The sequence below is a fragment of the Falco punctatus genome (assembly GCF_963210335.1).
Source record: "Falco punctatus genome assembly, chromosome: 6".
Classification (NCBI taxonomy): Eukaryota; Metazoa; Chordata; class Aves; order Falconiformes; family Falconidae; genus Falco; species Falco punctatus.
In genome coordinates, this window is record NC_137585.1 from 443,868 (window position 1) to 456,663 (window position 12,796).

At 47.5% G+C, this 12,796-nt stretch overlaps 1 protein-coding gene across 5 annotated transcripts in view; it reads left to right on the top strand.

Moving 5' to 3' along the window:
• Positions 1–12,796, top strand: part of CLCN1 (chloride voltage-gated channel 1) — a 69,208-nt gene that overhangs the window by 30,226 nt on the left and 26,186 nt on the right. For 3 of the 5 annotated variants that reach the window (XR_013928760.1, XM_080391343.1, XM_080391346.1), the window contains exons 1-7: positions 1,207–2,621; positions 4,235–4,388; positions 4,924–5,055; positions 6,596–6,724; positions 6,823–6,956; positions 7,324–7,401; positions 12,023–12,101. Coding sequence is in view for 4 of the 5 variants with exons in the window: in XM_080391343.1 (XP_080247469.1) it covers positions 2,403–2,621; positions 4,235–4,388; positions 4,924–5,055; positions 6,596–6,724; positions 6,823–6,956; positions 7,324–7,401; positions 12,023–12,101 (925 nt within the window). In the remaining variant the exon portion in view is untranslated. Of the gene's footprint in view, positions 1–1,206; positions 2,622–4,234; positions 4,389–4,923; positions 5,056–5,149; positions 6,725–6,822; positions 6,957–7,323; positions 7,402–12,022; positions 12,102–12,796 lie in introns of those variants that run through there. The other 2 variants (XM_080391344.1, XM_080391345.1) reach the window with 2 other exon arrangements.

Here is a 12,796-nt window from a genome sequence, read left to right on the forward strand (position 1 = left end):
CACGTGCCTTCGCCCACTCCGGTGCGGGTAACCCGTAAGGTTTCCTTGGCCGCAGTCCTGTGAGAGAGCAGTTGGCAGAGGGGTCTGGGGCGGTTGTGCCCTTTGCCGTTCGCTGCTGGCTGTTTGAGGCGTGGGCTGGAGCTTGGTTCGGGCTGGCTCGGCACAGACCCCACAGCAGCACAATCCTGACCGGCGCCCCAGGCCCTTCAGGTCACGGATGGTCAAAACCATGTTGTCGTTAATGGATAATAAAATAGTAATAGTAGTCAGGTGATGATATTAATACAGACATAATTTTGGGCCATTGAGATAACAGTAGATATATGATAGATGAGGTAATATACATTGGTAAAAATACACATTATCGTACACTGTAGGATTTTGTGGTGTTTTCTTTCTGCATGAGAAAGCAGCTACAGCTATGCCAGGCTGTGCTACTCGGTGCTCGGCATGTGTCCATGGCAGAGAGCTTGCTCAGCAATACACAGAAGGGAGGAGTGGGAGGGATGCCTAATGACTAATTAGGCAACGCAGTAATATAGAGTAACAGACCCACAGAAAGGGGGTGGGGGGGGGGGCTCTGGAGGTGTTTAGCCCAAGCTCCTGCTGACAGCCGGGCAGACTCCAAAGCTCGGTGAGGTTGTCCAGGGCCATGTCCAGGCACGTTCTGAACATCTCCAAGACTGAAGGTTCCCCAGCCCCTCTGGGCACCCTCTCCCATGCTGAACCACCCTCAAGAGGAGGTGGATGGGGACACTGTCCTTTCGCACAGTTTCCTTTCTTGCAAGTGATACCTTTTTCCTTTGCCCTTCTCTCTGCCCCTCTGAGAGGTCTTGCTCAGTTGTTTCTGTCCAAGCCCCCTCTCCCTTCAGCTGGTGGGGCTGCTGTTGGAGCTCCCCTTTGCCTTCTGTCCTTCGACTATTATTCTGTTGCTGCCCCCTGCCCCTGGCATGTGCCTCATTGCCCTATGCCTGAGCAGTTGAGCCTAGACTTTTTACTGACATTTCAATTTACTTACGAGGTGAGTTTGGGGAGATTTCACCTTTGAGATGAAATATGGTTACTCTTTTGTGATCCATCAGAAAACAAACCTAAGAAAGGTCATTTCAGAACAGCAGAGTGGCTACAAGGAGGGAGTGAGAGGGATGAGCAGCAGAGCCCAAGGCTGTCTCAGTGGCCAGAAGCAGCAGGTAAGAACAGCATGCACTGGCAGTGCTGGGGGAAGGGATTTCGGGACTGGGGTATGCTGTGGAGAACGACTGCTCAGTCTGAATGGCATGGGAAGTAGCTCAGGCTTTGGGCTGTGAGGGCAGTGTTATGCAGGTGCTGAGCTCTCAGAAAATAGTGCCCAGAAAGGTCTTGAGGCTGTGGTGCTGTATGTATTTTTCCCCTGAGATTCCGTGCAGCTTTTCCTCTATTACTCAAGCAATGAAACTTCCCCATCTTTTTTGAAAGACAGAACCTGCTGGTTTACAGTTAAACATTAATAAATGCTTCCTCCCTGAAAATGAACTTTACCCTGGTTGTGCTTTCTCCCTGGATGTTTTTTAGGGTTCCTCCCCCACCCCTTAGTGGTATTTATACCATCAGCTGTTTTTGCACCATTATCATGGTCTTGCTCAGCATTGAGCCAAGCTAGGCATGATGGTACTTTTTCTGGCTCAACCCTTTAGGTGGTAATTGATATCTTTTAAAGTTCTCTCCAGTTCTTCTGGTGCTCAGAAACCCCATGTCCCTTGTGTTAGAGAGGGCACATCAGAAGAAGGAACAGTCTTAAGTCCTACTGTGTTATATTTTTAGGTTTACATGTCTTCTAATAAAGTGGATATTTCTTGCCTAACCTAATTTTGCTTTAAGGTCATCCTCTGATTTCCAGATTCTTTCTCTGTCCCACAGTCTCCTACCATTTTCAATATTGCCAGAGTCCTGGAGAAGGAAAGCACATGTGTGAAGCATTCTTTAAGTGAGCTGAGACTAACTTGTTCTCTAGGACAGAACCTTCATTTTTGTGTCTGGAGACTAACTGCTTTTCTCCCACATCCTGAGTGTACCATTTTCCAGCCAGCCAGAAGCAGTGAACTAGGTTACCCTCTGAGAACTTGTACCATTCATACTGCTATACTGTTATGCTGTTCCACCTGGGCAGATTTGCCCTAATTTGAAGGCTAATTTGAACATCATACTTGGCACAGGTTTGAGTTTCTAGTTTGGATTAAGCTGTATTTGATATAAACCCATCCCTCATGACCATGTAAAGGCAATGGAACATCAACTGAGGTGATTTGAAGATGCATTTGTCTAAAATCTGCTAGTACTTGGCGTTTCTGGCTGAAACCGACACAGAAAAAAGGAGCAGCCTGCTGCTTAGAACTGGGTTCCGCATGTGACAGCTTACCTTGTACATGCGGTTCTTCAGCCTGCTGTTACACTATCCTGTCTGTATTATGGGGGTCAGAGCATGGCCATTCCTCACTGCAAGGAGGCTGCACTGCTTAAATTTACCTGAGTGTGTATTGATAATCATGTGGCGGTTAATTAAATTTGTCACCTTCCAATACAGTGATGAATGGAAGAATACTTTCAGATGTTCAAATAGGATCGATTTTTCTAAGAGACAGCAGGTAAGCCACATTAAGAACAGGATGATTTAAAAAAGCCCAGGTGTGTCTTCTGTGAAAAAAACCCCTAGGGTTTTCCAAGGGAGTTATTGCATGTGGTTCAAGTGTCTCTTGAGGAATATATACAAATAAATATACTACTTAGGACCTTCAGTCATATTTGTTATGTGGAAATACGAATTGGTAGAGCACTGAAACAGGTGCTCAGAGAAGATGGGGAATTTCCACTCTTGGAGATGTTTAGGAGTTGCCTGGACAAGGTCTCGAGCAGCCTGATCTGGTTTTGGAGGTTGCATACCATGAGCAGGGGCTTGGACTAGAAAACTCCAGAGGTGCTTTCCAGTGTAAATCTCTCTCTGAATCTCTGAATCTATTTGATCTCGGTGGAACAGGAGCAACATCTCCTGTGTCACTTTGAAAGGAGGCATGGAACTGTCAAATAGAAATGTCTCCTAAGCATGTGATGGTGCTTTATCTCTCTCACGTCTTGTCATTCTCTGACTGAAGTGTCTGATTTTGCTATGCAAAGCATTGCTTGCTCTCCTCCTGCCACTCGAACATCTTGGAGAAGCAGGTGTGCTGGGGAGGAAGCCAAAGGTCACCTCCTTGCAGGTGGGAAGTGCCACACTCAGGGGCTGTGCACCAGGTGGTAACCTCACTTCAGGGGAAGCCAAGGCTGGTTTGCTGGAGGACGTGTGAGGAGGAGAGGCTTGTTCTCTGCTTCTCAAATGCTTACCTTCCCCTCTGTACTCTGAAAGAGTGAGGTGGGGGAGCTGTTCTTTGGGGAATCTGATAAACAAACATGGGGGCACAGTCAGGATTCTTCGGGCTTCCTTGAGATCTTGTTGTTGACGAGATGGTACAAGTACCAAGTTTGCTGCAGATCCGTGTGAGAAATGGCATTGGTAAGTTAGCTGTCCATTGCAAACCGACTGCAGTTCAAGATTAGCATTTGACCACAAAGATAGATCAAGTCGTTAGGAAATTCAGGGAAACTGGAGATATGTGTGCATTTAGCATGTTGATTTGGGTAAATAGGGGGAGGAGGTGTGCAGTACCCTGTGATATTTCTGAGCTGATGCTGCTGCTTTTCCTCCACAGGCACCATCAGTCACTATGTGCCCTATTAAGCATTCCTTGGCAGCAGGAGGAACAGATGCAGGACATTCCTGCAGCCTGTTTGATAGTGTAATACTTCTCAAAACCTTCAGAGATGTGCTACAGTGCTACTGAAATCTATGAGACAGTCCTGAGGGTGACAGCCTTGTGAACTATTTTGACCTTTTATACCTCCAGGAAGCCTGCTCAATCTCTTCAGACCACAGCCACCTCTTTTGCAGGATGTTAGAAATAAATTAATATTCTGTGATCATGTACTCCCAAAAAGACAGTGAAAAGATTTTGGAGAGATATGGAAGAGGGAAACAGGAAAAAGAAGGAAAAAAAAGATAAGCTGCATCTGTCCGAGGGTTTCTGTGTCTGTGTCCCAGCTTGAGTATGTTTGGGTCTGCACCTCGGACTGTTAGTAGCTCTGCCTTTCCATCTTCAGTGCTGTTTGTGAAGAAGCATTTGCCTCACCTTTTCTTTCTGATCTGTCTTGCTTTCTGTTCCTCTAGCTTTATGGCCAGTACACAGACCAGGTAACTGACTTCGCAGAGAAGGAAGCAGCAAAGCTACTGAATAAGAAGCTGGCCCAGAAGAACAATGGAAGACCCCTGAAACGTGACAGTCAAGTACAGATCAAAGAAGAGCACTATTCCAAATGTCAAGGTGGGGACAGTTCATCTTTCACTATCCTATGACCAGATATTGGGTAGGCCAGCCAGAGAGAGGTAATTTAATCAAGGCAAAAAGACAGGAAAATTGTGACTGGGGAGAAGCAGGGAAGGAAGGAAAAGGAGGCACAGTGGATTGAAAGACTTTTTCATGAGAGCTTTCATCCTAGGAAGAGCCAAGACCTGTCTGGAAAATTAACCAGTCCCAAGTTAATTTTTTTCCACAAACAGATCTCTGCAATGAGAGGAAAAGGGCTTTCTTGTGTCGGATTTTTGCTGCTGGTGCACAAGATGTTAAATTCTGCCTTGTGTCCCCCTCTGCTTTTTTTTTTTTTTTCCTTGAAACACATAGCTTTTTGCAGCACTGTGAAAGAGAGGGATGGGTACCACTCTTTCACACAAAGCCCATGATGCTTCCAAATAAATCCTTATTGTAGTCTGTTCTTTGCATAGGAGTGGAGAGACAGGCACCGGCTTCATGCTTCATCTATGTTCCCTCAGGTTTTTCTGGCTCACTCTTCCCTCCACAGACTGTGCTAGACGCATCCAGAAATATGTTACCAAGAAGCTTGGAGAGGACTGGATTTTCTTGGTTCTTTTGGGTCTGGTCATGGCGTTGGTGAGCTGGGGAATGGATTATGCCAGTGCAAAGAGCCTACAGGGTAGGTCCTGTTCAGGTGTTGTGAAAGCACGCTGTAAATGATACAAATGTTTTACAAAGCCCAGTGACTAATGTTCCTCCTCCTTTAACATCAGTGTCCCATCCTCACCCCACACTGCCTGGGAAGTTTGAAGTACTTGCAACATAGCAGAGAAAAGGTTAACTAGGAAGAGATTCTTCAAAGGGATGACAGGGAAAAATTTGGAAGTAAGTGGTCAGAAACAAAGGATACGTGTATGATAAGTCAAAGACAAACGGTTATTTTTACTCCCTTTCCCTCCTGCTCCCTTGAATATGCAGGGACACAGGGGTGTGGTACTGTGGTCCTTCCTCTTAGGCTGATTCCCATCCTCCCCAGGAATATTGAGCACAGGGGGAAGGGGAGAGACACTGTTTTTGATTTTTACCTCATTATTGTTCATTCCAATTTTTATGTATGCAGTGCCCTGCAGTTTTCTGCTACCTGACCACATAGCGCTCTCTCCTTTGGCTCTTTTCACAAAGGTCTCCTGATCACTGCCTTATATCCTTTCCCTGCATTTTTCCTGTGGACCCTCTCCCTTTATGCCAGCTGTAACAATTACAAGACCTTTCTGTGCGCCTGCCCCCGTTTCGTGCACACACGACATTGCTCATATTCTGTTAACTGCACTGTTCCTTCGTCCTTCTTCTCGGTGTCCCAGTCCGGACTTGCAGACACCCCCAACCCTTTCCTCTTGGCGCTCTTGGCTGCTGACGTCCACCTGCAGACATTGCAGCTCCTCAAGGGCCCCCACGCTTCAGCCCAGGGCTCCTCCATGTAGAGCTTCCCCACCTACCAGCCATCTGGCTCAGCCTGCCAGTCTTGGAGAGCCCCTGTCTTTTATACTCCCCGCAGCTGAGTCCTCTGGGGTGTTTTTTTCTCTCCCTCCACCAAGCCTGAGGCTCCTGCTGTGGGGGAGCCAGCTCGAGGGGGGCAGACGAGTGGCACAGGAGCTGCAGTTCAGTTTGGACTCTGGGCAGCTTGTGCACGGTACCTGGCTGAGCGATGGTACCACTGCGCTTGCAGCGGCTGACACAGCTGCCTTCATGCTGCTGCTCTAAAAGGCAAATCATAATCTGAGCTTTTAAGCTAGTTTTTGTGAAGGAATGATTTTTCACATGACTGAGGTGGAGGAGAGGGTGCTAGCTGTTGGTGGACCACTTTATTGTCACCCTTCAGGACCCACATAAGGCCCTCAGGCTGCCAAATGAACAGACCCTGTACAGTGGGTCATTCTCACAGCTGCACGTAACACGCCGCTTCTTACACCACATCTGGGCACAGGAATTAGTAGCGTCTAAGAACAGAGAGCCGCTTCTGTCCCTTCCTGCAGAACATCTGCTTTATTTGGGAACTTGTACTCAAAATGTAACAAGGCTTGTCTCAGAGGCCTCCAGGACAGCATTTCTCAGGGAGATTTAGCAAGGGCAGGTTTAGCAATTGTGTGATTCTTTGATATCTGCCAACCTGTTTGGAGCAGCTGTGGTTACTGACCGCTTCTTTCTTTGTCTGCCTACAGCCTACAAGTGGATGTACCAAGCGCTGCACCCGAATGTTCCTATGCAGTATCTGGCGTGGGTCACATACCCACTTGTTCTTATTCTGTTTGCGGCCATTTTCTGCCACCTCGTCTCTCCGCAGGCTGTTGGTGAGGGCAGAAGGCATGGCAAGACCTGTTTCTGTCTGTCTGAGTTACTCCATTTGCCTGCTGGTTTTGTTCATCCCCTCCTCTGCTGTTGTTTTCAGGGTCTGGGATCCCAGAGCTCAAGACTATCATGAGGGGAGTGGTCCTCAAGGAATATCTCACTCTCAAAGCTTTTGTGGCCAAAGTTGTGGGCCTCACGGCTGGGCTTGGAAGTGGCATGCCTGTGGGGAAGGAGGTAAGTATTGCTGTTTTCATGTTCAGTAGTGGCCAGGGTCTGGGAGGTGGGAGAGTTGTCGGTGAAAGAAGAGTCATAAATGTTTTCTTCTTTTTGCCGCCATTCTTCTTCTCAAAGCTCTGCTCTTGCTAGCAACACTTACCTTCAATTGGCCATTTTCCTTCCACTTTGCAAGTCTTGACATAAAAAACATCAAAGAACTCAAGTCAAGTAGACTTTGAGATAAGGAATAAAAAAAAAAATAAGAAAAGAGAGTTGGAGGACTGGCTGAGGTGGCCAAAGAGAAATTGCAAGATCTGCCATGGTTAAGTGGTTGTCTTAGACCAGAGGGTAACTAACCCTCTCTGATTTCCTCCTCCGCTCGCAGGGTCCTTTTGTGCACATTGCCAGTATCTGCGCTGCTGTACTCAGCAAGTTCATGTCAATCTTCTGTGGTGTGTATGAGGTAAGGCACATGTCTCTGCATGCAGTTCTGCCATAGGCTCAACTCCTAAGACACGTAGGATAGCGTTGGTAGGCCACAAAACACGGAGGAAACATGGATTGACGTTCACTGTACTGCTTTAGAGCAGCAGAATACAAGCTAAAGAAGATGGTAGTGGGAGACCAGATAGACAGTCACATAACTCTGCAGGACCACCAATGTGGCCTAGCAGTTACACAGAAGCTGGTTAGGAATATACATCTGACAAGTTTTCAGCCTCGTGATGCTGATACCTTTGCACTGTGATCATTGTATAAAAAAGTACCTGCAGACAAAGATTAATTTGTCTTTAAGACAAATTTGTACAGCATTGCTAATTATAGGCACTGACAACTGTCTCTAGGCTTTTGCTGTTGCAGAACAGCCTCTGCAGGCTGATCACTGTATTGACTGGTTGTATAAAAAAATCTATTAGCTGCCTATGTAGCTAAATGTAGGAACTGCTTTACATACAGGCTCCTAGCAGAAACTGGCTGTGTAATGCAACGATGGGAGGTGCTGTTCTACTTGAGTAGATCCTGTCTGTGCATAAGAACCAGATGTCGCTGCTGAAGACCAGCTGCCAGTACTAAAGACCGCACTGAAGCATGTAGAGCCTGCTATTTGTAATAGCAAGGGCTGAATCTGCTGCTGGCTGTTGCTTTGTTTCATTGTTCTGGACCTAACCCCTAGCTTTGCTCCCTCTAACCCCAGCATGCCCTTCTCTGGCTGCACTCTCTGTTCCAGAATGTGCATAGGCAGTTCGACCTCCTGGTGGTGGCTTGCGCAGTTGGAGTTGGATGTTGCTTCGGGGCTCCTCTTGGAGGCAAGTGTCTTCCTGTGTGTGACATTTAATGCACAACTCATTTAGCCTCTTGTGAGATTTCCTGCACTCAGGAAAGGTTCTCCACAGATACCTCTGCACTCTGGCAATATGAGTTCTTTCTTTTCGCCTCTAACTGGTGGCAGTGGAAGGAAAGGAAGGTTATAGGAAAAGTGACACCTACGGATGTGCTGATTTCCAATGATGCAGTGTGTTCAGTCCCTGCCTGCCATGGACATTGTTGAACCTGGTGAGCACCAAGGGTTGTGCAGAAAATCAATAAGGATCAAGTAGAGAGCAGGAGTTGAAAACAAAAATTCATGTAAGGAGTAGCAACAGCAAAGGTCAGGAGATGATGGCAAGTGTGACACGACGTGATAATGTGAATAGGAAACTACTATCAACAGTGGGCTGGAGGACAGAAATAGCAGTGTTTAAAGGTTTGGACCTCTCATACAAGAGAGGTGTGAAGGGACAGTAAGATTGTCAGGAGGCTGGAACAATGGTATGTGAGGAGAAGCTGAGGAAGCTGGGTTTGCTTGGCCTAAGGGAGAAAAGGCTAAAGGAGGATGCTCTAACTGATGTCATCTACCACCTGAAGGGGGACTTCAGTGAAGAGTGAAACAGGGCTTTCAGAGCGGCACAGTGCAAGAGGCAATGGGCACAACTTGCCCCAAGGGAAATTCTGACAGTGTATAAGGAAAACACGTTCCCCACCCCAGGGGTGGTTCAGCACTGGCACAGATGCCTCAGGGGGTCCAGGGAATCCCTACCTTTGGAGACGTTTAGGAAGGATTCACCTGGACAAGAACGTGATCTAGCCTTGGAATTAGCACAATTCTGAGCAGGGGGTTAGAGGAGACACCTCCAGTGTTCCCTTCCCACATTTCTGTGGTTCCATGCGAGGAGAAACAAGGAAATTTCTCTCAGTTCCTTCATGTTTTTCCTAGTCTTCTGATTCACAGAATTTCCTTAAACAGCACACATGCCAGAGCCACATGGCAACTTCTTCCTAAAACGGTGGAAATACATCCATAAATAGTCTTTAAATGTTCTCCGTTCTTCATTCTGCCTTCATTTCACTTTCCCCCCATGCACTGCCCTGAACCTCTCTCCATGGTTATTGTGCCCAGAAGTTTAAGGAGTTTTTGAAATGAGATGTTTTTTCAAAGTTGGCTTTATTTCTTCCGTGCAGTACTTTCCTGTTAGACTTCAAATGGATGCGTTAGCTGACAAATGTGACCATGGTCTTGCACCAGCAATAACAATGATCTTTACTCTGGTTTGATATTAAAAGGAAAGGAAGGAACATAGTTTGTCAGCTACAAATTAGATGTTCTTCAGTTAATAACTTGAGAAAAGATGTGCCAGGAAGAAAATCAGGTTCAGCAAGAGAGAGGCTGAGAGCTCTGTGTGCGTGGGCAGCGTAGCAAGTTTGAGACAGCCTGAGCTGGACCTGAGGCTTCAGGGCAAAACCTGTAAGTCTGCCAGAAACGCTGAGAGGAAGCAGGTTGAGACCCCAGGACTAGAGCACCGTCAGGTGGAGCCTTTGGTAGTGTGCAGGAGAGTGGTACCTCTCAATGGTAAAAAACCCATGAAAAAAACCCAAACCAGCACAACACACCTTCCATAACACACTCCGCGGTTCTTGTTTCTTTCTCCATACCTGGAACTGACAGTCTCAGAGACTGCGGGACACATTGTAGGTAGCCCACTAGGAGAGGCTAGGGAAGAAAGGTCTGAGAGGGGAGAGGTCTGATTGCTGTCCTCTGCTGCTGAGGAGAGGTTAGGGAGACAAAGTAGCCAAACTTTGCTCAGAGAACAGTGAAAGAACAAGAGACAAGGGCAGAAGCAACAAGGGAAATTCTGTCTATGCATAAAATTAATTTCTCCCCTTGCCCCTAAGGTGCCTCAGGGTGGCACAGGTGTCAGGAGGGGCTGGGTAATCTCCAGTCTTGGGCATGCTCAAGGTTCCACCTTGCACCCTCATCTGAGCACCCTGATCTCACCTTTGTCAGCCCACCTCTGGGTGGTGAGTTAGAGAACCAGCGTTCAGGGCTGCCTTCCAGGCCAAAACCTGCTGTCAGTCTGTGGTAACTGTGCTGTGGGAACAAATGAAAGTTCTCACAGCTTTTGTAGCCTTAGTTGGGTTCCTCTGACAGATTCACACCAAGTTGCTGAGTGGGATTTCCATTACCTGGGAGTCATTTAGTCCTGAGCTGACCTTAGTCCAGGATGTAGCTTGCAGCTTCACACCATATTGCCCACGGTGCAGAACTTCGTGGTGGTGTTGCTGGGGAACGCCACCCTGTGTATTGATGAGGAGCCCTCAAAATGCATTTGAAAAGCCAGTTTAGCCCTTGACAAGCAAAAGGTGCCCAGTCTACTTTTTCTGGGCGCACTCTGGTACTCTTTGTTTGCCTGTTTATTTTGGTCTGTCTGGCTACTCCTGTGCTGCTGCCCAGCACCAGCACTGACACAGTGCTGGGTCCTGGGTGATGCCATGTGCCACGGGCTGTTCTCAGGGGTTGCTATAGGTGTCTCTCTTGTACCCTTCTTCAACACTGTCCCATCAGGATTTGTGCCTTTGAACAACTCAACCTCTTACCGTACTGCAGGCCATGTCGTGTGTATCCTTGGTTTCCAGCTGTTAACCACCATGCTGGTGGGCTATAATGCAACACTCCCACTCTTCCAGACACTTTGAACTGAAACCCATCCCCATTCTGGACACATCTTAGGACTGTATGGGCACAAATAGGACCTAGAAGTTACCCGGGACAAAACATGGGTAAGGACACCTTGTTCTGAGTCAGGGACTGGTCATGGCCCTTTTCTGTTGGGCTGTGCAGGGATAGCCCTGGGACACCTCCTGGCTGAGGCTGTGTCAGTCACCTTCTGGCCTTAGAATTTATCCTGGTCACTCAGATTCCCACCGTAACACAGGACCACCCTTTCTAGGAACTCTCATGGGACATCTAACAGGCTACTGTGGGAACATGCAATAGTGGAAAGTACCAAATGCACAGGCTTCTAACGCTGATGCATTTTACACCACCTAGGATATAGACAAAATAAAATTAAATAAAACCTCTCAAGCCACCTTTCAGCATTCTCAGACACTTCAGGGCCAAGTCTTGCAGAAAGAGTGGCAGAGCATTTTCTCCCTTTCAGCAGCTCTGTGTCTTCCAGAACTGTCTCAGGAGAGACTCTCTACCTTTTATACCTCCCATTTCCCTTTATTGTTTTGGCCAGGACAGCACAGTGCTTTACGGGCAGGTCTGTCACCCACTGACCTCCCCGGGGTGACAGGACCTTCAGCACCCGCCCTCACTTGGCTCTGGGCACGCCTGTGCCCACGGCTCACAGGGGAGTTCTGAGGCACTCCCGGCACATGTGCATCCTGACATTCCGCACCAAAGTAAAACAGATGGAGCAAAACGTACTTATGTGCCCTCCACCCTCTGGAGGATTTTCCACAAGACTTTTCTTCTACAGGGACAGAAATGTGCATGTTTCAGTGAAAGATGAGATGACGCCCTCTCCACATGTGTCAAAGAGGTGATGCCAGTTGTATGCCTGTCTTGTGCCAGGTCTTGTCTTTTTGAATATTTTGAGGCAATCCAGAAGGGAGAAGCAAGATAAATATAGCTATAACTCAGACGGGTGACAGAGCTGGGTGACATCATTTGGCCATACCTGCCAATTCTGTTACTCACTCTCTGCTTTCTTTCCTCTTTCTTCTCTTTGTCTGTATCCCTTTGTCTCTTTCACCAGTAGCAGCCATATTATTACACAGATGTCCTGACCGTGGGTTGTGCTGTGGGGGTCGGCTGCTGCTTTGGGACACCACTTGGAGGCAAGTGGCTGTTCTGTTTGCTTTTTCTCAGGTACCAAAATTCTCTCCTGCCTCGTCCTTTTCTCCTCTCCCCCCTCCTGCACTGCACTTTTGATCTGCCATCTACTCTGAACAAGGCAGCTTACCTTGAGTGTTACCAGCCTCCCCAGCATCTCTGACAGCCCCTTTCCCACATGTTGTCAGCCTTTGGAGGCAAGGGGGGAACGCTCTCTAGAGCAGTGGTCTCCAGGGGCGGCGTGCAAACCCCAGGGGGTGTGCAAGATGGTCCACTGCGAGGTGGAAAGGAAATGCTGGAACTTCTTTTTTTTTTTAATCTTAAAAAAAAAAAAAAAAAAAAGACGTACACTAAGCTTTACTAATATTCAGTGTACATATTGGCATTGGTGCCCTCACTCTGTCCGTGTGTCAGACGGCCACTTGTCACATCCAGTGCACGAGGTGTCCTGGCTGCAGAGCTGTTCACAACACCGAGGGCTGACCGTGGTGCCCTCACCCACTTGGTGGCTTTCAGCATATTGCAATTGCATTGCAACCAGTCTGTGCCCACTTAAGTGGGTTTATGGATTGTATTATCTACTGTTAACTAAACTAGCCCTTACAAAATGGACAAGTGGCTTAAAAAGGTTCCTGCGAAGAGACCGTGGCTTGAAGATAATACTAATAGTGTGAGTACAGAAGAATGACAGGAAAATGAC